Raw genomic sequence first — 26,410 nt, forward strand, 5'->3', positions numbered from 1 at the left:
ATATTGGCTATTGATTACAGACAATTTCACTGTGAGGTACTATGTGTTTTTCAGAAGTTACTACTTAAATGCAACAGTATTTTTCTTCTACAATTCTTGTCAGGGCCAAACATGCTTTTATTAATGTAATATTGGATTCGCTGGAGTTCAAGGGCAAGGGCTCCTCCTACCTTGTCTTGAACTAAGAATATAATATATGCCGTATAAGCCCTTTTACCATTTCTTTTTTTTTTTCACCAAAACCTGTATATTCATTAAATGAAAAAAACATAATTACAATGAGTTCCTTACGGCAAGGGTAGGGGCGTTATTTAAAAAATTTTTACTTAGAAATTTTCTAAGTAGTGTCATATTTAAAAAGTTTTTTTTCTCAATTTAGGATCTATTGAGAGAGTACCTAAATCAAATGCAACATGACTTTACTTAGAAGAATATTGTTGAGTATTATCATTACTAAAATTTTGTTATTATTATTTGGGATTCGAGTCTTGTGAGATAATTTATTTTCTTTTAAAATATCTTTCCCTGACTTATTTATCTAAAATTATAAAATTATTTAAAAATTACTATTTATTAGTATAAATTAAAGTATTAAAATTAAATAAAATATGATTTTAGTAACTAATAATATGACAATTTTCTATTCATTGATAAAAACTAAATATAAGCATCCACAAACCACATTAAATACAAAGATCAAATAATCAAATAATATATCTACAAAATAAATCAAAAGAAAAAAGACTCACAATTTTAATATATTATTTGACATGTAATACTATTTTCTACTAGGTAGATTATAATTATGAACCCAAATTATCAAACTAATCATAAAAATATTTAGATATGAAGTATTTAAAAACTTAATTTAAGTTGAAAATTACTTTCAATGGAAGTCTAGATGAGTTATTTTGAGAGAATGAAAAACACAGTCAAAGAACAAAAAGGGGAAAGATTTGAATTTTTAGACAAAAGAGTAGTTTAAGTTTTAACATTTTTAATAAAATCTTAAATTATATAAAAAAATTTTATCTTTCTTTATAGTATTTAAATATTAATACATAAATTACTTTTACTTAGAGTCTTTGAACCCATTTCCTATAAAATTATAAAAAATTAAATTCATTAATATATTAACTACTCTAAATCTTATATAAATTGTATAAGAATTAAAATATTTTAAGAAGTGCTTGCAACATGGATCCGCCAATAAGTGGGGGAAGGAACAAGAGATAGATCAGCGTCAAGACATACAAAGAAAACTGCCAAACGCTGAAACAGCATCAAGACTTCATTGTGTCACTTCAATGGCAAATATATTATCCGACGTAACGAGGCATCACAATGTCACTTCATTGATCATCGTTAATTGCTAATTATCATTTGCATCATTTTCATTATCACAAGAATCTATCAATATCCACAAGTGAATCTTACATGAAAATTTAATTTTCTTTTCACAGTTTACACAGAATAATCATATTATAAAATTTTTCTTTTTTTAGTTAAAAACTATATAAACTAACAATACCAACTACAAATTCAAACTAATAATGATGTCGTTAGTAATATATTTAGCATTTTTTGCATCTCCCTAGAGTAATCTTGTGCATAAAATGACATTTTAAAGAAAAATTAGCATCGACATACAATTGTTAAGTTCTACTACTTTAATCTTTCAAAGTTTTATGTCTTATTTTATCCCTTTTTTTTTCTTAAACCTTGGATCTAATAAATGGTTTTACGTGAACATATATCTTGATTCAAATTAAAACTTGTGTCAAATTGTTGGAATACTCTTGCCGTGGCTGGCTCTGCCATGCCGGTATTCATGAACTATACATGCATGCATTATTAAGCTTAATAAGATCAAATTCAACCTGCAGATGACTTTTTACTTGATCAATTGTAAGCCCCTCAACCTGCATCAAGTCTCTAATTTGCTTAGGAGTAGCCACTGCCCAGCAGAAGATCAATGAATAAAATTAAGTCAAAAACAAGGGAACTAAAACTAAATCTGTACTTATCAAAGGAAAAATGAAACCCATGCACTCATAATCAATAATCCATGCAAAAAAGGGACACCTACTTTGCTATCAATATATAATATGTTATCAAACTAAGGTTAGAAATCATAAATTTCAACCATAAAAAAAATAAATTCGGATGTTTAAGTTCTGACCTTCAATGCCTCCAAGCAGATTCAAAGCCTCCACAAATCTAGCATGAAGCTCAGATGACCAACATCTCCGGTTATTCTTCCATATGGGTTGAGTCAACGGCTTTGGATGATAATTAACAGTTTGATCATCTACCTTGAGATACAATAAACTTTGATGTCTAGATAATTGATCTATGGCTACCTCCTTTCCCTTGCCAGTACTTGGTGATCCAAGGGAATTTGAACTACACTCCTTGTATGACAAGAGTCCTAACCCTTCCACGTTTCTGTCTGTGCATGGCTGGACTGCTTTTAGATTTGGAGGCTGGAGAAGTCGTTAAGATTTTATTCAACAAGTTGAAAAAAACTATATCTTGTTGCATATGAACCCAAAAACAAGTTGAAAGGTCACCTCTTTGTCTTTTACCTGGAAGCTGCCTAGGACTAATGTTTTCTGCTTCTTAGCATAAATAGGGTTCCAGTACTCTTCTTCTGCACTGTATGTTTGCCAGAATTCCCTTTGATCCTGCTCATTTCTGTTTTTCCTCATAGTAGGCAGATACTCCACCAGAGGCTGTCTAGACTGACATTCCATTTTCTCCTCTATATTCTTGAATCCCTCCTTCAATGCCTCAATTGCTGCATCTCAAAAAATAAAAAGGAAAAAATCTTCGATGTTTGTCATTAATGAGATAGATAGAAGAAAAGCAGAAAGAGAAGAAAGGAAGAAAAGAGAGACAGGGAAGGGGCATGAGGAATCGAAAAATTTCTCTGAAAATAATCAGGAAAACTGATCAAACTAGATTTTTACCAGGGCTTACCGTCCATTAGAAGTAGCCTGCATTGAGGAAGTTCACGTTTTAACGCCTCAACCGTGCTTAACTCTTCCTGATGCTTGCAAATATAATCACTCAGCACTGATAACTTATCCGATTCGTTATCAATTTTCGACAAATCTTCAAGCAGGTTGCTTATGGATTTAGGCACATAAGATGGTTTAAGACTCAAGCTAAGATCCACAGAAGTTGGATTCATTATTTTGCCTCTCTATTGAACTGTCTTTCAGTTACTGCAGGAAAGGAGTTTGGGGAGAATTATATATAGAGAGTGTGAGCTGTCTAAGAGAAACGTAAAACCTGATATAGATGCCGGGTTAATCCTAGAAGACAAATTTTATTACGTACCAAAGATTCCTGTTCATTTTTATCTCATTTTGTGAGGACATGAGTTTGTTCTAGATTTGAGTAGAAACACCAAGTACTATGTTAGGACCAAGTATATACTAAGGTTAAGTATGATTGGTTGCATCCACTGATTGAAAAGCAAATGATGTAATTGAGAAAGGTTCACACAGAATATTTCCGACAGGCTGATGAAGGCTCTTTCCACACAGAAACTTGAGCTATGCAATGCTGACACCGGATGGTTTTCAAGAGATTCCAGCCCATGGCTTTCAAATGGCCATGTGTTGGTGGCTTTGCTTTACTTTGTTTTGAGTGGCCCTAGATAGCACGGCGTAGGAAGTTCCAGAACTGCCAAGGTTCTTGATAGCAAAAGCCGGATTTCTTGATAGCAAAATTTGTAAGAGCTTTTTGACAAGTGTGGCGAGCGGCTAAAGGTAGGAAACCGAGAAACAATTGGAGCTACAGGAGAGATTTAATTTTTGGACAGCGAGCACATTAACCACGGAAAATTAGTCTTTCTCTAGTCTAATTTTCTAGAGGTGTAATTTGATACTATATTTAAATTATAAGGTAAAAAATCGAGACAAGGGCGTGGTATTATTGATTTTGATAGTGGATTTGTCGTTGGTTCACACGTGGATTTTCACCCGACGTTTCACATATATTTGATGTTTCTTTATTTTTCTTTTCATAGTTATGATGACTATGGCTTTATATTTTCATTTGATTGGTTAAATTAGATTACTTTTTCTTTTGTGATTATTATTGACTTCGAGCTATATTGTCTATTTTGTATGGATATCATATAATATTCTGTTGATTTGTTCCTCAAGATCCTACAAGATTGGCATCCACTTTATATCCTTTTACCTTTGATTTAGATATAACTTTCCTTTGAAAATATATTGACACAACAGGGAAAAAGATAAACACTATAATAAATTTGACTTAAAGACAACACATTTTCAAAATGTGCTACCAAAAATATTTTCAATAACACTTTTTTTTATATTTTTTAGAACATTTTTATATATCTAACTTCATTATATAAATTTTTGGATGCATTAGGAATAAAATGTAATCATAAAAATTGCATACACCGGTAAAAATTATACTTTCTTATATTACTACTAAATGTGAAAAAAGTAAAATTAAAAGTTTAAATAATTATACTTTTTAAAAGTTTACTATAAAAAAATACGTGACTTAAAGAAGTGTGATTAAAAATCAATTTTTTTATAGTAAACAGAACATACTATTCATACTTTCTTTTTTATTTGACTTAAAATAACTTATTTACAAATTGATATTCATATATATATGGCTAATTTATAGAATAAATTTTTTTATCATGTTATTTAAGAGTATTTAACTCAATGTTAAATGCATTAGGTCCAAATTCTTTTTATTCCAAAATTCAAAGAAAGAAAAAAAAACCATATCAAATTAAGAGAGACAAAAAAAATTGGTGAAACAAATAGCATTACTTGGAAAAATATATTATTAAGCTAGCATCGAAAGGGAAGGAATTTATGTGACGTTTTAAAGTTAAGGATTTTTGGAAAGAATACCTTAAGGACACTCTTTAAGGTTACCATATTATCGAGATTCATCACATTAACTATCAATCACTACATTTAATACAAAAACATTACTATAAATATAAAATTAACTAAGCTTAAAAAGTGTTTATAAAAAGCAAAACTCTTTAATTTAAAAAGCAGAGATTTCAAACATTCCATGCAACGTGGCAGATTTTGATGTAGGGTAATTGACTAACATCCCAGGAAAGATGAAAACATTCATTCCGACGGGTTAAAATTCTTTCTAAAACCCTTGCATGGCATGGCAGATTCCAATGTATCAACTTTTTCATCAATTGATGGAAGTCTTACATACATTGAATAAGACTTGTGGGCGAAGCTAGTCCACAAACATTAAAGAGAGGGAAACGAGGAACCAGCAGCTCCTGGCTAGGATTTTTCCACCATGGGTTCTGAAACCTTCAACGCCTTTCAAAAAGCTAAAAGTATATACTCCCTCCCTTTTTCTTTATTGAATACCTCAAAATTATTATTTAAAAAAAACACTTAATGCTCTTATGTTTTATTTAAATTTATTTTTCATAATTTGTTTTATTTTTTGACATTAAAAATCATAAAATATGCTTTTTTATTTAAAAATTAAAATTTTAATACAAATACGCAATATTGAACTTTTTTCTAAATTATAAAAGATTATTAACTTTAAGATGGAGGAAGTAACACTTTATTGCCAAGCACTTTGATGTTACATTGTGTAGAGCTTATTAGGTTGTTTAGCCAATTGATGCCATAAACAAGAACAGAAAAAAGAGAGAACAATATCACGGTGCAATTACTTTGATGTTATGTTGTGAAATATGAGTTGAATTTTCTTTTATGATAAAATGAGGAAATTTAAAAAGATTTGATTTTTAAATCTTAATTCTTTTTTTTTTTTTGCTAAGCCATTCATTAAAATTAATAAATAGGTACAAAAGAAGGCTTGTAAGCCATAGGAATAGCAACTACAAGCAACAGATGAGAGGTAATCCCTGCTGCAAGGAACAAAATCAAAGAAAAAACTGAGGACAGCCCCTGCCGACAAAATGAACCAAGGGACAATGAATCAAAGAGTGACCAAACGACTATGGTGTGGTAATCCAAAATCAGATAGAAAGAACTACAGAAGAGGTCAAAATCATTAAACCATTGAAGAAAAGTTACCACCAGGCGGAAAATGGTGTGCTACTATCAACACTATATTTTGCCAAGGAATCAGCAAAACCATTGCCTTCTCTAAAGATATGTTTAAAAGAAACCATACCTAGCGTAATGCGAAGAGAATCTAATTAGTTAAAAATACTCCATTTGTCCCACGATCGCTTTTCAACTGAGTTAATCCTTGAGATAGTAGTGTGTGAATCAGATTCAATGATTAAAGGATATGATGCGTAAGGGCAAACAGCAAAGAGCTTTAGAGCTTTTAGAATGGCCATTAGCTCTGCGTAGTTAGAGTCATGTAAGCCAAGAGGGTAGAAGAATAAGCCAACTACATTACCATCAGAATCTCGAAGAACACCATCGCAACCAACAGGTTTCGAAGCTTGCCTTTGCCGAGCTGTCGACATTAAATTGAATTCACCAATGGGGGTGGAGACCATAGAGTACCCACACGTTGGTGAAGCGGCGAAGTCTTCCTCAAAGAGAGACGTGGGTCGGTCCACCATCCCAAGTCATCAATGGCATCAACACCTTCTCAAGCTCGTGTCCAAAACATTGAGCGTAATTTGATGAGGAAAAAAATTTGAAGGCCATCCAAAACCTTAGAGTTGAAGACTGTCTCATTGCGTGCTAGCCAAAGAGATCATAGTGAAGCAACATAGACAATCAGCCATCTCTTATAAATGTTTCCCCCAAAAGGGCAACCTTCTCAAGCTTGCATGAAAGAGGATAAAGAACAGGGAGAGCACCAAGAGATTCCCTACCATCTAAAAACATATCCCCATACTCTCCAACTAAATGGGCAGATAAAGAGAATGTGTGAACAGCACTCCTCAACTTGGCCACACCACATACAACGAAGCTGGTCAGGGGAGAAATGAACCCCACGTGAAGAGAGAAAAGCTTTCGTAGGAATAGAGTTGAGGATGGCCAGCCATAGGAAGCATTGGATCTTTGGGGGAACAGCCAATTTCCAAATAGAATGAAACCAGACTGTGTTAGAATCACTTGAGGGATCCAGTAGAGAGCAAAGAGTTTTGACTGAAAAAGAACCTATCGAATCATGCGTCCAAACCAGTTTATCATCCCTCAATGGCACAAGTGAAATAGACGAAAGAGAGTATAAAATCCGGTCCAAGTCCTTTTTCTCCCAGTTATACAACTCGCGTCTAAAGTTGATTGACCATAAACCGTTCTGACAAGCATCACGGACTCTCATATCTTTATCAACGGCCAAAAAGAAAAGTCTAGGAAATTTAGATGCAATGGGAATGACATCAATCCACTTGTCAAGTCAAAAGAAAATAGCCTCACCATTGCCTACAATCCAATGACAGGCATGAAACCCAATCAGATTTTGCATCCCTTTAACAGATGGTAGTTGGACAATACTCCTCCAAACTGAAGACCTTCTCGCTGTGCCAGATGATGACGGTGTCCAATGAGGTTGTCCTGTGTCATTTTTTCCATTATTAGTCTTTTTCACAATGCATTTTTGTCCGTCCTATAACACCACCACCACTTGGCTAGTAAAGTAAGGTTTTTATAAGACAAGTTGGTAATTCCTAACCCTCCAAATTGCTTTGGCTTGCAAACCGTGGCCCATTTAACTTTTGAGATCTTTCGTTTGTCTGATGTTCCACCCCATAAGAAAGATCGTCTTAATTGCTCTAATTTATGAAGAACACCTTTGGGTGCTTTGAAGACTGAAAGATAATAGAGTGGTAGTGAGTTAAGAACCGAATTAATAATTGTAACCCTACCTCCAAGAGAAAGGTATTTTCTCTACCATAAAGCAAGCTTTTTCTTGAATCTGTTGATGATTGGATCCCAAGTAGATGCTCTCTTAGGGCTGGTGCCAAGTGGAATACCAAGGTATGAAAAAAGGAGAGAGCCTACTTCATAATGCAAAAGAACTGATAACTCGCTACCCAAAGAATCTGAGATACCAATCAAAAAAACAAACGATTTTTTCAAATTAATATGAAAGCTCGAAGCTAACTCAAAGCAGTGTAATATCCGTTCAAGATTAAGAGCACCTTGGGTGTCAGTACACATGAAAATGATAGTGTCATCAGCATATTGCAAGTGAAAGATAGAAAGGCTAGAGGATGTGATTAAAATGCCCCGAAAAAGCCTAAGAGATTCTGCCTTCGCAAGAGATAAGTGAAGAGTTTCAACTGCCATGATAAAAAGAAATGGAGAAAGAGGATTGTCTTGGCGAAGCCCTCGCTTCATGGGGAACTCGGGAGTGGCTGATCCATTTACTAACACAGAGAGTCGTACAGTAGAGATACACTCAAAAATTCAGTCGCACCACTTATGACCAAATCTCATAACACGCATAACAAATAACAAATAATTCCAATCAACACAATCAAATGCTTTTTCAAAATCGAGTTTGCGAATGATACCTCATTCATTGTAAAGATAGCACTTCATACTATGAATAACTTCATTGGCCAACATTATGCCATCCATAATTTGGCAACCCTGAATGAAGGCGGTTTGGTGATCACTGATGACTTTAGAAATTACAGTCTTGAGTCTGTTGGCTAGTAGCTTGGCAAGGATTTTATAGAAAGAATTGATGAGGTTGATAGGTCGGTACTCTGTGAAGGTAGTTGGGTTTGAGGTCTTGGGAATCAATGCAATGAATGATGAGTTAAGACCTTTGTCTATCTTGCCACGAGTCATGAAATCAGAGATGAAAGCAAATAATTAGAATTTGATAAAGGACCAGTAATGCTTAAAGAAGTTAAGGTTGAATCCATCGGGCCCTAGGGCTTTAGAGCCATCACAGCCCCATTTAGTGGATTTGAGTTCCTCCATAGAAATTAGAGCCTCCAAGTTTTGAGCATCATTTGAGTTGATCTTTCTGAATTGAAAGCCATCAACACCCGGGCGAGACCATTGATTACTATTAAATAAGTCACGGAAGTATTCAAAAGTGGCCTGTAGCACCTCTGTCTGATTTGAGATCCATGAACCGTTTATTGTGATTCCTGCAATGTAGTTACGACGAGCGCGGGCCTTTGGCTTACTTTGAAAAAAAAGTGTATTTTTATCACCTTCCCTTAACCATTGAATTCTCAATTTTTGGTGCCAAATTGATTCGTGTTGCCTTGAGGATGACCATAGCTGCTGGACGACTTATCTTTTAGCTATGCATTCATCTTCTGTGAGATCCCTTAGGTTGCAAATAATGTCAAATTCTTCCACTTTGATTTCAAGCTCTGTAATAGTATCATCAATGTTATCAAAAGAGACCTTGTTCCAATGCTTAAGATGGGTTTTAAGCCTATTTAGCTTGACATTCAGACAAAAACCAGAAGTCCCATTAACCAGAGTAGATGACCATTTTTTAGCAACCATATCTTTGAAACCAGGAGCTGAGAGCCAACAATCAATGAATCTAAATGGCCTTGGACCCTAATTCATAGACTCAAAAAAAAGTAGAATAGGACAGTGATCAGAGAGCGAACATTTAAGACCTTTTTGGCACATGTTGCGGCAATAAAACAACCATTCAGATGAGAGCAAAAAACGATCAAGCGATTACGTTTTGTATCTGTGCTATACCACGTGAATCTCTTACAATTAAAGGCAAATCTGTAAGTTCACATGAATTAATAAAGTCATTAAAAGTATCAGTACCTGTCCCAAATGTGGTACAGCCTTGCCTCTCCTTAACGCACCTTACTATGTTGAAATCTCCAACAACGAACCATGCAGAAGGGAGTTAGGCTTTAAGTGAGAGCAAGTCCTCCCATAGAGATAGCTTATCATCTTCGTTGCAAGGGGCATAGATGTTGATGATAGCACAGTGGAGATTGAAAGAAAGCCAGACAACAATGTGGATGATAAAGTTCCTTCTAATAATTACTGATGACTGAGAAAAGGACTTAGAATCCTAAGAAGAAAGAATGCCCCCTAATCGCCCTGATGCTGGACTGAAGGACCAATCAACATCATCGTTTCCCCAAATTCTTTCAATAAATCTACTCAAAATATCAGATAACTTGGTTTCTTGGATAATGAGAAAGTCAACATTATTGGACTAGACAAGCTTCTGCAAAGTGCTTAGTTTATGACCACGGCCAAGCCCACGTGAGTTCCAAGAGAGTAATTGCATAATAGTCTTATAGTAACGAGTCAGCAAGGTGAGACACGAAGTTGAGTAGTACTTTGCTAGGAACGGTGTGATTAAAAGCCTCCAAAAAGGACCACAAAGATAACCAGTGGAACGGATGAAGTTGCAAAAAGTTGAAGTGGAGCTCATAGAATGAGAAAAAGAAATTCCTAGAGCAGTTGCTTAACCATAGAGGGCTGGTAATGTCAGTTCTTATATTTTGTGCAAAAACATGAAAGGAAAGAAAATGATAAATAATGAAAAACCAAGATGTAAAAGGAAATCCTGTTAGGAGTGGGGTACTTCCATTCTTTCCAAGTTTCTCAAGATATCATATTCAGAGCACCGAGGGGAGAAATCAATTTGTTTTCCAATATCCCAAGTTTTTTCTGATTCAGTCAAAATGTGAGAGTTCCTTTTTCTGAAATGGTCATCTGATAAAGAGGCATTGGCAAAAGGGCTATTAGAGGTGTGAATAACAACACATTGCTGCTGGGTTTGTTTCACCTCTTTCTTTTTTTTTCTCGATTTCCTGCCCCATTTCCTACCTCTTTTAATGGCCCCTCTGATAACTCCTGATATGTCTACAAGGAAAGTGACTTTTCTTGACGTTTTCTTTTCGAGATTGAGCACTTTTTGTTCTTCCTCTTCTGAATCTGGGCAAATAGAATTTGGGTTCAGGTTCTCAAGGTTAGGTGGATCTTGAGATTCACATCTTGCTTGATCGTTCAATGTGTGGGCGGAGTAGATGGGAGATTGAGTCTCAGGAAGTAAGACAATTTGGTTAAAAGGTTCTGCTTGTAGGCTTGTTTGATTAATAGCTTGTGATTGGATCAGGGGAATGGAGGAGGAGGCCTCATTGATGCTGGAGTTATGAGGATTTTGTTGTTAGGAGAATGAGGTATTTTGAATTGGGTGTGACCATGGGCTTTGGGGTGCCTGGGGCCTAGAGAATGTGGCCTGTTGCTTCGAGGGTTGTGGAAGAGGGCATAGGCTATCATATTGTCTTAGCCCAAATGAGGGTTTAGGGGAGTGGGCTCAGCTTGGGTTTCTGCCATGGAAGGTTCTAGGGTGGTTTGGTTCGCACCACCTTGTGCGGCAGTTTGAACAGCACCTGCCAAAATGGAGACAGATGATGAGCTACTCAGGTCATCTTCTTGTTGCCAACGTGACCGACCCAGGTAGTCTACTATACAGTCAGGAGCAAATTCTTGGACATGAAGGTAGTAGATTTGATTTCCAATAGCTAGGTTGATGAATTCGTCGACGTTATCAAACGAATTAGAAGTTATAAGCATCATCGCCCGCTCAAAGGAGTTAAAAGAAGTAGTTTCCTCTCCAAGGCAGATAAAGGAACCCCATAAGTTACTGATATTTTGGAAATTAATCCTGCTCCAAACATGTAAAGATAGTCCAGAGATTGAGAGCTAGCAATGCCTCTCATTGGTGGAAAAATTGGTAGACCACTCACTAATTTCATCAAACCATTCGGAAAGCCAATCCCATTCTCTAGCTTTGGATTGCTCAAAGGATTGAGTATTTGGGAAGGTAATAAAAAATTGGTAGCTCGAAAGCCGTTTGACCTCAAAACCCTTCTTGCCCTTTTCCCTAATCAATTTTGAAATTGCTTCAGGCTCGAGCTTCTCCTTGGATCTACCAACCACACAACTATTGAGCCAGTGAAGGACTTTATTCTCTACATGACTTTTACACAATTTAACAGGATCCATGGGTGAAGGTGGGGGAGGAGAGGGAGTACCTTCTGTTAACGGTTGAGAACCCACAATAGCTTGAAGGTAGGATCTGACGTTAACCACTCTAGTTGGGTGCCCCATTATGCTGCGGTGGTTTGTTTCAGATTGTGATTGATCAAAGTTAAAAGGGGGGAAGATTTGGGAGTTGACTTGGGTCGATTTGGGTTTGGAGATTTCTATTTCGAGCTCTGATTTGAAAATGATTGGATCTATTTTTGGTTTGGGAGTTCCTTCTCTAGGATTGTTGACTGGGTGGTCTCTGAGGTTGTCTGCGGGATGGGTTTTTTCTGGCAAAGTTTAAGGCTAATCTGAAATTAAAAAACCAAATGCCATTGAGATTTTGAAAAGTTCTTCTTGCCTCTTCCACCGTGAAAAAACGGACAAACCCATATTTGCTATCATGATTGGGTTACCTTTGAGGGATTGAAACTTTAGCTACTCTTCCATAGTGGTTGCATATAGTTCTGAGCCATTGGCCAGTGATGTGAAGAGGGAGGTTCGCAATATGCATTGTGGTTCCCCATTCTGACCGATCATCTCATCTGGATGAAGAGCCCCTGTTTCGCATCTTTTTCTTAATTAACAAAATGAATTGTAGATGAAAAGTAAATCTTAATTCTTTTATAATTAAATCTTAATAATATTATCATGTGTGAGTCCAAATATTCAACCATACATTAACATCTAAGTGAATCTATTTTTTCTAATGAGATACAAAACCTTTCTTAAATTCACTTAAGTGCACTCAAAAAATACCATTTTATAAGTTTAATTTCTTCAAAAACTCCTTAGGATTTTCTAGATTTGCAAAAAACCAAGAACCCAAAAAAACATAGATAAAAAAAGCTTAGATTCCATAGTTGATGACTTGATTTTGCCCCAATCGATCTCATCTTCTCTCTCCTCCCTGCTTCCTTCCCACCGATTAAGTTGCTAAAACAAAACCTTCCTCCTCAAAAACGCAACAAAAAGCGAGTGTAAATCCAAAAAAAAATGAAAGCCCCTATTTTAATATGTTCTGTATTGTGCGCAGGGGGTTTTTATACGCATTAATTTGAAAATTATTAGATTTTTTTTTATGTATTAAAACTTATCAATGTGATATTTGAATGAATGTTTGGAATCAATTGGAGATAGGATTGGATAAGGCATTACCTATCAAATCCTATGTCTTTTGTTTTTTTCAATTTTCAATATTTTTTAATTTTATTTTTTAAATTTTTAAATGTCAATTATGAAAGAAAATAAAATACATCTTAATTCAAAAAATCTAAGGCATCATACGTGATCACCCCTTTATCTCAAGAACTTTTAACTCATCAATTAGAGGTCGGAGGAACACATCAATGTTCTATCTAAGACCCGTCCTCGTCAGAATGACTGTACTAAGAAAGATGTACGATTGCTTCATGCATATTCAAAAAAGTAAGTTATAAACCGTGAACATTACCAACCAAATAGAATAGGGTTTCGTTGTCGGCCCGAATGGACTAAAACCATTTAAACATAAACTAAGTCTGATGCTAAGAGGCTCAAAGGTAAAAGATAGATGGGTGTGATTAAAATGTTGCTAAGCCTCACCATTAGTCGGATGCGTAAACATTCTATCATTAGATTGGTGTGTGGCATGCCATGTCATATATTCTGTAGTTTTGCCTAACATATATAGCTTCTGCAATCTAGATGTTAGTGGAAAGTATCATAATATCTTAAAAGGAATTTTTTTCTCCTTTCCTCCTAATGATTTATCTGGTTTATATCGAGGATGACCACAACATGGATAATAAGACAACTCGAAATACTAATTATAAAACAACACACAATTATTCTTATATGCATGAATTTTTGGATAGCCAAGCCCAAGTTCCTTCAGCCATGTCTTTATTCTATAAAAGTTTTTCAGTAATGATTCATCGGATGGCAACATCTCCTTCACTAGATGCATTAGATAATTAAAGCATGCCTCACTCATGCTAAATTCAGATTTCACATTCAATAATTGGGACATAGTTGACAATTTTGTGTAATTATCACATCTAACCCACAAAGCTATGTCGGCATCACTTAATAACGAGAATAAAGATGTAGCATTCGGATCTGGATCTTCAAGAATAATTAGTTCATCTCGAGTCTCATCAATGAAGTGAAACTTCGATTGTAAAGCATCCATAACCATTTTAGCATATAGATTTTCTACTCTAAATTCATTGACTACTTCATTTTGCTCACTAACAAAATGTCTCGATGATTGGCCTGCATGAAATGATCACCATGTGCATCTCATATTGTGTATGCATAAGTAAACCTTTTATGAAATAGTTGTTCTCGAACCTGATCAGCAACCAAGAACTTGCTATTCATACACCGAGAGCAAGGACATCTGATCTTATTCTTAGTCATGTACTTGGTTGACTAAATGCAAATGAAATAAATTCATCTACACCATTCACAAATTCTATTCTAAGAAATCCACTTGAATTCACTTGAAAATATATCTAATTCTTATCTTGTTCCATTTTGAGAAAAAATATTATAACAAACATATGACATCGTCTGTTATCAAATGTTAACACAAATATCAATATTGAATAAAAACACACTTAAATACTGAAATTAATTAATTTCTTAAACAATTAATTAATTTAAATAAATAAAATCTTATATAATATTAATGATTTAATTAATTGCTTAAATACTTATAACCCATTACATACCTTAGTTAACAAATTATTTATTTAACTCTCTAAACACCTTTAAGTTATTTAAATATTTTCTAAATTAAATAATATTACTAATTTACTAAATTGCTTAATTACTAAAACATTTTTCATTTGATTACTTCAATTGTTTAATTTTTTAATAAAATCTTAATTAATTTAAATACTTTCAAATTTTTCTAAATTTACTAATACATTTACGAATACATTTTAAATTAAACTTAATAATAGTAATGAAATTACCAATTTCATTACTTGATTAATTATCAATACATTATTTAATATAATCAGTTAAATTTTTTAATTAATTCCTTAAACACTTAATTAATTGAAATAAATAAAATATTATATAATATTACTAATTTAATTTATTATTTAATCACTTATAATACATTGCATTACTCTTGTCAAAACTATATTTTGTAATTATTTAAATATTTTTAAAATTAAATAATATTACTAATTTAAATTTTTTTCCCATTTGTTTATTTCCATTTGATTACTAAAAATTAATTCCATTAATTTAAATATTTTCTTAATTACTAGATTACTAAAATTTTCTTAACTAATTACTAAAAATTAGTTAGTAATTTTTAGTAAACAATTAAAACCTAAATAAGAGATTTTTCAATTTGATTTTCTCTACCAACAACTAAACAACCAAAGTTTGTCAATAGCTAAACACCTAAATGCTATCAGCTAATAGCCAAATCAAGGAAATTTTGCTTGATAGCAAGAAATCGTTGAACTCATATTCAAACCCAGCAACAAATTCAAACAAATGCACAACATGTCAAACATAATGCCAGAAGAAAAATCATAATGTTAGCAACAATTCTAGCATAATATTCCAACACCAAATCATAATCTTAGCCACAAACATGCCAGCAACAAAATCATACCAACAATAGCCACAAACACACTTAAAACCCTAAAGCATAAAACATAAAACTCCTAAATTGAAAATGATAAAAAGCTTAACGATAAAAAGCTAACCTTAAATTAAGAGTAAACTAAGTCGGAGAAGGACAAAGAGAATGAACGTTGGTCAGAGGTTCAACAGAGGCCAATGGTGGGCAGATGGCAAAAGGAGAATGAAAGGATCGAAATTTAAGTTGGGCTCAATCGTCAGACTAGCGAACAGCCAAGTTAGAGGTCGACATGGGTCAGTCGTCGATGAAGGGTGCAATCAAGTCGGCCGTCGATTTGGTCGACAAGATTGGGTGATCGTAGGAGACTGAAAGAGATAGAGAGAAAAAGGAAAATTACGAGGAGAAATTTTGCATGGGAATTTTAATTAAAACTATCAATGAAAAGTTCCGTCAGTGATTTCATCGATAATTAAAATTCAAAATTCCATGTGCAGAATTTAATTTTAATTACCAACGGGCTTACCAACAGAATAGTTCATTAGTGATTACAAGAGACTTATTGATGAAAATTCCATTGACAAATCCATCGATAAGCTTACAAATATCTTACCGATCAAAATTTTGTTGGCAATTTTGTTAGGGGCTTGGAAACATTATTGACTAAACACTCCATCAGTAAACTCCATGGGCAAAGCTATTATTAATGCATTGATTCCGTTGATAAACTCCACGCGATGTTACTCTTTTATTGATTGAATACCAATGAATTTCATTTCGTCGTTATTTTTCGTCAATAATCCATCAATATTTTTTATATTTTTATTCTATCGGTAATCCGTCAATACTTACTAACTGATTTTTTCCAATGGATTCCATTCCATTGATAAACATGTTTTTTTTTATAGTGTTCTTTTATTACTTTCACTAACTTTGCATTTGTATTCTGCCTCTTTCGCAAGGATGCATCATCCATCCACCCATTGACTATTCCCTAGATGGATGGCCCTATGCATCTTTGTTAAGTCCCTATATCTCACCAACGCAAAGTTTGAATCCTTATTCTTTTTTGTTTTGGGGATGAAAACATCCATCACCAAGGGTGGAAGGTCATTTTGTTGGCCCCCCAAAATTTTTGAAAATTTTTAGTTATTATATATATATATAATGGTCTTGGAGATTAGTGTATTTTTTTTAAAAATTTTTGAAATTTTTTATTTATTATAAATATTTTTTGTATTCTTCAAAATAATTTTTTATTTAATAATTAATATAAATAATAAATAATAAAATGATCCCACAAGTCTTAATCAACATTACCTTAATTCTTAAGTTTATTTACACATCTTTATCCCTCTCCTTCTTTTTTCTCTTTCTCTTCTTTATTTTTACTTTACTCTTTCCTATTATAACTCATCACTAAAACATGTTTAAGTATTTAAAAAATATTTATAAGTTTGTGAGTTTGGACAAGGACCACTCACCACTATTGTGTGAAATTAAAAAGAAGTAAAGTTTTCTTTTATCTTCTTGTTTTTATTTATATTATTTAACTATTATGTATATCATATTTAATTATTTATATTTTATGAATCCAAAAAAGACTATCTAGTGTAATTTTTTTGTAAGTTTTTTTTATTTTTTTTATTTACATATTATATAAAATTATTTTATATTATGAATGTTTTGATTATGTTTAAATGTAACTTATTGATTTTAAATATTTTTAAACTTATTATTCTTCATCTTTGACCCCCAACAAAAATGAATTAGCTACGCCCTATCCATCACTCTGTCGTAATCCTCAAGTACCTCTTTTAACATTCACAAGTGACCCTAGGGCTGAGATTGTGGACAAAGACCATTCACTTTCCTTCCATACATCGCTTTCTACCACTTTTTTTAATTAATTTCTTTTCTTAAATAGGGCACATTATGGAAACAGCATTTCAATCCAAGCAACAATTGATTTAAGAATATATATATATATATATATCAAATTCACTGTCCAGAGGTTCCATGGGTCAAAATTGGCAAAACTCGAGCTACATATCTCGATGTCATTGTAATTTTATGGCCCATACGGCCACACCGAAACCCAAAGCTAAAACCGAAATGATATAAAAGTATTATAATGAATTTTGTCATTTTTTTTACCGAAAAAGGTTATATTTATATCTATAATTTTATCCTATTCGAGTTAATTCTGATTATTATATTTTCAGAATTTTTTATGATTTTCCATGATGCACATAAGCAATGTTATACCCCATCAGGGATGTGTCCAAACTATAAACGGGAATAACATTATTTCATTATATATATGCTTCCCATAGTGACTCTAGGCCTATTGCTCTTCTATATAATTATACTTGAGTCATCTTCAGTATTCCAAAAAGAAGAGATTCATAACAAAAGACACATCGATATCAAACCAGAAGAAGCCTACATGGGTTTGTCAGCATCACGTCCTTGAAGATTTTTTGCTGAGCGATCCTTCTGGATTAGAGTTGTTTTCATCAGAATCTTCTGGCGACAAAGGGTCACCATAATATATTTGAGGATGCCATGGATCTGGGAATTTAACCAAGCATTTAGCATAATTCTCTGGCAGCCTCCGGCAATGAAGTCGATACTTCTAAAATCGAAGACAAGATCAAGCGTTATCTTTTTTTAAATCTGAACTCAATTCGTTAAATAAGGAGTACACACAATTTATCATTATATCATTTTTATAATCTAAAATATCATGTTGAAAAATAATTGTGAAATGGTGTAACAAGTAAGCAGATTAATTGCAATCTGTAGATGCTGGATAAAACATGTCGTAGGCATGCATTCTTTAGTCCAATAATACAAAGAGGCCGACTCCTTGGGTGTGTAGAATTCATCAAATTAGCTCATTTTTGTTCTAAACAATTGGAACTTTGTTTACAGGCCTTCTTAAAATTTTTAAAATTTTTTATATATTATATATTTTTAATGATTTTTTAAAATAAATTTTTATTAAATAATTAATATAATTAAAAAAAATAATAAATAACTTTACAAGTCCCATTCAATTTTATTCAAATTTTTAAATTTTTTTAATTTTTTAAGTTTCTTCACTCATCTTTCCCTCTCTTCTTCTCTATCTTTATATTGTGAAATTATAAAGAAGTAAAGTTTTTATTTAATTTTTTATTTATATTATTATTATTATTATTATTATTATTTCTTTCTTTCTTTCAATTTTATTCTATTAGCTCATATGTTTTAAGTTTTTATAAGTTTTCTTTTCTAAATTTCTATGAATCATCAACCATATTCTTTTTTTGTTTGTTTTATAAGTTTTATCTTCTACTTGTCAATTTTTTTTGTTATGTGGATTTTATTTTTAACGATTTTAATTTTTAAAAATTAAAAATTTATTATATATGTAATTCTCAAATATAAGTTCTAACGTTGTAGTATTGGTTATTATTTAAAATTTTACTAATAAATTATTTTTTATAAATTCTAATTATATAAAAAAAATTATCTAGAGTATATGTTTTTAATGTGCTTTACATTTTATATTTAGTTTGAAAAGAAATTATCTTGAGTATAAGAAGAAATTATTAATTCTATATATCATATTTAACTATTTATATTTTATGCATTATAGTTTAATATTTAGTATTATAAGCTTAAATATAATAAAATAAAAATATTGGATGTTAACTACATTAATTTTTTTAGTCGTTTATATTATTAAAGATAAAACTCCAAAACAAAATGGATGATAAGTTTTTTACAAATAATTTAGTTGTTTATATTAAGAAAGATATTGCAATTGTCAAACAAAATTTTCCTAAACCACTATTATAAGTTTTTTAATTTTTGTTTCTTTTGATTTATATGTTATATAAAATTATTATTTATTACAAATCTTTTGATTATTAATAATTAAGTTCAATATATTAATTTTAAAAAATTTTTATTTTTATTCTTCTTAGCCTTTGGCCTTCCCAATAAAAAATGGCTAAATCTACCTTGTATGTTTGGACAACATTTCATCCTTAGCTAATATGAAAATGCATTTGGTTTCTTCAGAAAAGTTTGGACAATTTATGGGTTTAAATTTTTTATTTTAATTTTTATTATTCATTTTCAATAAGAAATTTGATGAATTTGATTTAAGAAAACTTATTCATCAAATGTTACAGGTTATGATTTAGAATTCAGAAATGAACCTGGAGGTGGCTCTTTACTTGATCATTGGTGAGGCCCTCAACTTGCATTACCTCTTTGATTTGCTTAGGAGTTGCCACTACCCAAAAACATACATGTCAATGAAATAAAGATGCATCAAAAATAAAATTAGATTTGTTTTTTAATGCCACATGCAAAATTAGCTAGAGTATAAGAAAATTTATCACAAGCATAGTATCCGTTGCAGGAGACTTAATGTTAATTATCCAAAAACCTAGGCCTTCCATCTATAAAAGAAAGTCTGATGATATCAGGTTCTACCTCCAATGCCTCCAAGGAGATTCAAAGCCTCCACAAACCTTGCATGAAGCTCTGGTGACCAAGATCTCCTGTTATTCTTCCAAATAGGTTGAGTTAGTGGCCTAGGGTGATAATTCAGAGTTCGATTATCAGCCCTCAAATTCAATCCTGAGTGACCATTATTTGTTCCAGCACTTGCAAATCTACTATATGATTTTCTTATAATCTCCGTGCTAATGCATCCCTTCTCAGCAAGTGATAAGTTGAATGTACTCTCCTTGAAAGGAATGGGATTTTGATTTGGGGCCTGGTGTCAAAAACAATGTAAGCAGTTTTTAGCAAGGATTAATTCACCAAGCCTTAAAAAAGTGTTATGTATTTTGATCTTGTGGGGTTACCTGAATAAAGTCTATGAATGTTTTCTCCTCTTTATTTTCACAGTTAGAGTTCCAAAGCTGAGGAGAAGACTTCATCAAACTCTTTCCTTTGCAGTCATACTTCTTTGCAACTGATATATCTGTTTGTTCTTCTTCACAATGTTTCCTCTTGATTGCCAAAAAATCCATCAAAGGCCTTCCAGTTTCAGATTCCATTCCATTCTTGATGCTCATAAATTCATCTTTCAATGTCCCAAGAGCTACAAACCACAGCAAACAGAAATAAGCTTCAATCATATCATTGTTTATGACATTTTTAGAAGGGTAAAAAAAATAAGGTGGGGTGGAACTTAATTAGTTGGCCTCACCCTCCATCAAAAGCAGCATGCATTGAGGAAGTTGACGTTTGAAGGCGACAATGCTGTTCAATTCTTCTTCATGCTGATTGATATAATCATTCAACACTGCTAATTTATCTGATGCATTGTCCACGTGTGACAAATCTTTCAGTAGGTTGGCTATGGTTTTAGGCACATAGGATGGTTTGAGACTCAAGTTGAGCTCAAGAGAACTTGATGAAGCCATATTTTTCTTCCCTTTCTCTCTATAGCAAAAGACTCTCTTTTTTTTCTCCTTCTTGAGAATGCAATAATCAAAAGGCTAGGGAGGGAGTTGAAATAGAAGAAATTAAAACCAGAATCCAATATAATCCTAAAAGACAAAATTGATTACTTATGAGAAGTTCCCATATTGCATTCTTTTCAGTTTGAAAGGGGAAATTAAAAGAAAAGAGAACACTACTATAATAACTCCCCTGGCCGGGTATCAGATACTCAGAGGTCATTAATGTTTGAGTCTATTTGCTGATCACTAGTCATGGTTGACAACTCAACTCCTAACTTTGGATACTATTTTGGAATCTACCTCTTAAATGGTTGACCCTTCTTAACCTTTTTTTTTCTTATGGCATGTAAAATTTTGTTTTTTTAAAAAAAAGGCATAACAATTAAGAAGACATTAACAAAAAAAAAACTACCTTATAAATGGGTAGTGGTGTCTGGTGCAGGCAATGACAAAGAGAAGCAAAACAATGATCTCAACTCATCATGTGGTTCAATTCAAGAAAAATGAACTAGGGGAAAAAACATGAGATTATTTGTGTCGCAGGTGAAGTGGGATTGTCATGTTTGACTGGTTTAAGAAACATGATGAAGCAGGAAAATAAAGTTAGCAAGGCAAATCAAGGAAAGTAAATTCCCAATTTGCCACATTACGTCTTCCACATAAATTGAGCAAAAACAAACCCCCCTCAATACTTTGACAGGAATATTCAGCCACGTTAAGCCTTCAACTCAGACTAAAGAGCTTCACCCCTAACGCTTCTTTGTCATTGCCCACATATTTCATCACTATCCCTTGGAAATCAGATTCCTTCTTTGGACAAAAATTTAACAGTATCTTTTCCTAAAGCAAAGAAGAAATTAAAGAGTTTTAATGCGGACTTATTGTCTCATTAATTGAAGGTTCTTTGACACTTTAATTTATAAGGAAGGATCTCTCACATGAGAGACACTTGGATTAAGCATGGAACATGCAGGTTTTACCACATACACGCTCCAAACTTTTTCCTCCTTAAGTTACAGAAGAAGAAAATTACATTACATTTTTAATGATTTTAATTTTTCAATATGTTTTGTCCCATAGAATGATAATTCTATTTAGTAAAATTGTTAAAAGACTCTTAATTAGAAAAATTATTTTATTTGTTCATATTTAAAATTATCTTCTTAAGTTTACTGACTATAAGTGAGAATAAAACTCACCCACAAGATGAGAAAAAAATCAAAAAATATTATATGAAAAAGGTTGAAAACATATAGACATAAATGGAGTTTTTTTTGGTATAATATTTGAAAAGAATCCTTAAATTATTCAAAAATATTCAAATAAGCTCTTAATCTTTTATTACGTTCAATTAAGTTTTTATATTTTTATGTTTTAGGCCAAATAAGCTCTTAAAATTAATATTTAATTAATTGTAATCAATCAAAATGTCTTTGTTATTTTATACTCACATGGTGTTAACATGACGCTGATGTGGAAGGTGAAAAATGCTTCATAGCCACATCATCATGCCATATCAACGTATCATATTTTTATTCATTATGACTTGTTTACATATCACATTAACCTTACATAGTATAAAATAACAAATAACATTTTAACAAAGTTAACCATTAGTTATAAAAGCTTATTTGGTTCAAAAATGAAAATATAAAGTTTTATTTGGATAAAAATAAAAATACAAAAACTTGATTGAATGTAATAAAAATAAAAATTTTATTAAAATTTTTTTAAATAACTTAAGAGGTTTCTTTAGATATTATGCTATTCTTTTATTATTATTTATGACTTTTCCATTACCATTAATAACATTAGGTGGCAATTTCAATTGAATGTTTAATTAATACATAATATTTATAATGAAGAACATACCCTTTTTGCCACTAAGAGATTCAAATAGAGTAAATATTGGATGCAACATGTAACTCTTCTTACAAAATTCAACCTACAAGAACAGCCCATGTTTTGGCAAAGCAAATCGATCTGGAGGAGTCCATGGGTGACTCATGTTGGATGGGCTGTTGCAAAAGCCCAACCCTTCCTGAGACTTACTATTTTTAAGAGTACATGCATATTTTATAAAAAAAAAAAACCCAAAATATATGCATATATATGCATTATTATAAAAATATATAAATAACATAAGCTTGACAAGAAACAAAAGGCCATGGGTTTTATCTTCTATTTGCAGATTCCTAAGTGTTTTCCCTAAAGGCTCACTGTCACAAAACATCATAATCTATAGTCCAAATTATTAAAGTTTTAAGTATGAACTTGGTAATATATATAAAAGTTTGCATGTTCAAAAATTTTTAAGTTGATAAAAATGGATATTTTTACTCATTATATTTTTAAATTGTTATTTTAAATATTTTTTATTATAAGTATTAATAAATTTTACTTAATTTTTAAATAAAAAATTTAATTGTATTGAATTTTTTATTAAATTTTTTTATTATCAATATTAATAGGATTTATTCAATTTGGAAATAAGAATTTTAATTTCTTTGAATAACTTTTATTTTTTCTTAATTTTAATAATGTTAAATAATTTATAGACTAATATTAAAAAATTTTAAATTTTATACTTTTTCATGAAAAGAATAAAGTACTATATGCATATTGTTAAATTATATATATGCCAAGCTTTCTTATTTTGCAGTTTGTATTTTCTTTTTTAAAAAAACAATTTTGAAGAATTAAGGTTATTGCAAATTGAGACTTAGCCAATGATTCCACTATTAGTTAGACGGTAATGAGAACGCAAACTCTTGTTCGGATGCTGTGGTGTAGTGGTTATCACGTTAGTCTTACACACTAAAGGTCCCCAGTTCGATCCTGGGCAGCATCAAATGTTTAGTATTTAGGTTACCTGTCTTTGACGAAATGTCTTTTCCTTGTCCCATTTTCCTTTTAATTTGGATGAGCAAGCTTTTTTATTAAAGATCCGTATATTTTGACTTAAAACCTTTTTTGAAAAATATTTGTAAAATTTAAACCTATTTAAAAAATTCAAAATTAAATCGAAATTGATAAGATTTAATAAATTTCTACTAGTGTAAGATTGTTTTTCTTGATTGCGTATGTTTTCAACGAAGTGTCTTTTTCTTGTCCTATTTCCTTTTTAATTTGGATGAAGAATTTTTTTGTTTAGGATCATATATTTTGATCTAAAACCTTTTTAAAAAATATTTTCAAAACTTAAACCTGTTTGAAAGATTGAAAATTAAATCGAAATGGAAAAGATTTAATGAATTTTTACTTGTGTAAGATTCTTCTTCTTCACTATAACAAAGTCTTTTGCATCTTCCATTTTCTTTTAATTTAGATGAGGAAGCTTTTTTCTTTTAATTAGATAAAGAAATCTTTCCATTGTGCACCATTAGCGAACTCAAAAAGAGGAGTTTCAAGATTAAAATGTCATAATAATATTATTATTTCCTTAATATAACGATAATCTATATAAAAATAGGAAACATTTTGATAGAAGAAAATAAATGATAATTTTATCCTATAGAATTATTTTATTTCAATTTTGTTATTAAATATTAACTAAGTTCTTAATTTTTAATTATAATTTTGTTATTTTTAGTTTTTTTATAATTATTTTATTTTTATTAAGTTATTTTAATTTTAATTTAGTTATTATTTATTAGTTTTATGTTTTTGTAAAATTTAAAAGAATTATACTTAATTGGAAAGTAAAATGTTTGATAGACTTAGAATTTTGCTTTGATATTTTATCCATAACTCTTGCCACAAAACTCCAAATGATGCGATTCTTATGTCATTGGAAAGCTAAGAGATAAAGTTACAATTTTTATAGATTACTTTGCCCAGTTCAACTTCAAGGATAGAGAAAATCATGTCAGAAGATATTGAGATGTGCTGGTGTAGGAATGATAATTTTAATATTGACAATTGTTGTTTGGACTTCATTACACTTTTAAACCCAATAATTAGAATTAGTAGGTTAACTCAGAGACTTGTAGGTTAAGATTGTTAGAATAAATATGATATTTTAAGAAAAATTAGAGAGAATTTTGAGAGATTAGGAGACTAAAAGTTGAGGTAGAAATTCGGGAAGCAAAGCTGTAATTAATCGTTTTATTTTCTTCCTTAATTTTTATTTTTCTTGTTACTCTCAACGGTTGAAATTTATATTTTTATTTATTTATGCAATTATGAATAGCTAATTTTATTTTTTTAAGATTACAATTGAACTCATAAATAATTTAAATTTTAATCTATTTATTGCTTATCTTTAATGAGATTTGAATGGTTTATTCTAATTTATTTTTAATGCTTTTAATTGTTTGATTACTAATTAAATTGATTTAGGAACTTAAACAAATTTGGGAAAGGGAATATAGTGTAGACTAAAATTAAGATAACATATGATCATATTAATTGATTTGCTTATAGAATAGGGATATACCTTTAAGCCATATCTAATAAGAGTAGAGCTTGAGCTGAATGAATCTATTTTAATTTCAAATTACATAGCGATATGGTGTTTTGATTAAAATAAATATTTTCATAAAACGAATCGAGATTCCCTTATAAATAATTAAAGACTTTAAATTAGCAATTAAATCTATTGAAATAAGTTAAGAAAGAGAAGTAAGATTTAAATAAAGTGTGAGGGAGATTGTAATCATAGACTTGTTTGATTTGTTTTTTACGCAATTATCTTATTATTTTAATTTTTAATTAAATTAGTTTTAGTTGAGTAATTTTTAGTTTAATTAGAATTTAGATTTTAATTATTTGAATAAAACTAAATTGTTCTAATTTTAATACTTAGTAAAATTTTATATTAATTTTCTATGAGATCGATACTCTACTTTTTTATATATTATCTATTCAATACGTATACTTTTGTAGTAGAATTTTAACTGACAATAAACATATTTATTTATTACCATTTTCTCAACTTTCATTTTAAATATTTCTTATTATATAAATATTAATAAAATTCATCCATTTTTGTAAATAAAAATTTTAATTATATTAAGAGTGTGTTTCATTTACAGGAATAAATAGAGTGAGAATGGAATAGTCATTTTATAAAAATAGAATAAGAGATGAATAACTATAATGAAATTTAGTTTATTAGAATGAAATAGGACATGAATTATTATTATAAATTATTTTAATATTTGGTTGGTAGGAATAGGTTTAGAAATAATTGAAAAAAAATGATAAATGAAAAAAAATTATTTATTATAATATTTAATTTGTAAATTAAAATATTTATAATTAAAACATTAATTTTATTATCTGTATTTTATTTTTAGAATATTTCAAATATAAAAAATTTATAATTAAAATTTTAATTCAATTTCTAAGTTTAAAATATTAACTTTTTATAA

The 26,410-nt window shown here is 31.0% G+C and overlaps 2 protein-coding genes and 1 non-coding gene across 3 annotated transcripts in view; 1 reads left to right on the top strand and 2 right to left on the bottom strand.

Moving 5' to 3' along the window:
• Positions 1-3,196, bottom strand: part of LOC110426086 (myb family transcription factor EFM-like) — a 3,518-nt gene extending 322 nt beyond the window's left edge. The window contains exons 1-4 of the mRNA XM_089785212.1: positions 2,983-3,196; positions 2,589-2,800; positions 2,183-2,486; positions 1,881-1,957 (exon numbers count right to left, since the gene is read on the bottom strand). Of these exons, the coding sequence (XP_089641338.1) occupies positions 1,881-1,957; positions 2,183-2,486; positions 2,589-2,800; positions 2,983-3,196 (807 nt within the window). The remainder of the gene's footprint in view (positions 1-1,880; positions 1,958-2,182; positions 2,487-2,588; positions 2,801-2,982) is intronic.
• Positions 3,197-18,025: 14,829 nt separating this feature from the next.
• Positions 18,026-20,996, bottom strand: LOC110426006 (transcription factor HHO5-like). The gene is made up of 6 exons (XM_089785213.1): positions 20,780-20,996; positions 20,433-20,671; positions 20,325-20,341; positions 20,056-20,222; positions 19,776-19,852; positions 18,026-18,199 (listed from the first exon to the last, which is right to left on the bottom strand). The coding sequence occupies exons 1-6, from the start codon at positions 20,994-20,996 to the stop codon at positions 18,026-18,028; spliced, it is 891 nt and encodes a 296-aa protein (XP_089641339.1).
• A 2,817-nt stretch (positions 20,997-23,813) lies between these two features.
• Positions 23,814-23,886, top strand: TRNAV-UAC (transfer RNA valine (anticodon UAC)). The gene has a single exon. It is a non-coding gene; the product is annotated as a tRNA-Val (tRNA).
• The last annotated feature ends 2,524 nt before the right edge of the window (positions 23,887-26,410 follow it).

Source organism: Theobroma umbraticum, unplaced genomic scaffold, assembly GCF_002168275.2.
Source record: "Theobroma umbraticum cultivar Fairchild unplaced genomic scaffold, ASM216827v3 scaffold_12.1, whole genome shotgun sequence".
Lineage (NCBI taxonomy): Eukaryota > Viridiplantae > Streptophyta > Magnoliopsida > Malvales > Malvaceae > Theobroma > Theobroma umbraticum.

Bases quoted from the DNA above. Each gene is read 5' to 3' on its own strand.
- LOC110426006 (XM_089785213.1), bottom strand. From the start codon at position 20,996: ATGGCTTCATCAAGTTCTCTTGAGCTCAACTTGAGTCTCAAACCATCC. The intron at 20,672-20,779 runs GTGAGGCCAACT...TGTGGTTTGTAG, and splicing joins CATGCTGCTTTTGATGGAGG to CTCTTGGGACATTGAAAGAT. The intron at 19,853-20,055 runs GTAGAACCTGAT...GTTTTTGGGTAG, and splicing joins TCTCCTTGGAGGCATTGGAG to TGGCAACTCCTAAGCAAATC.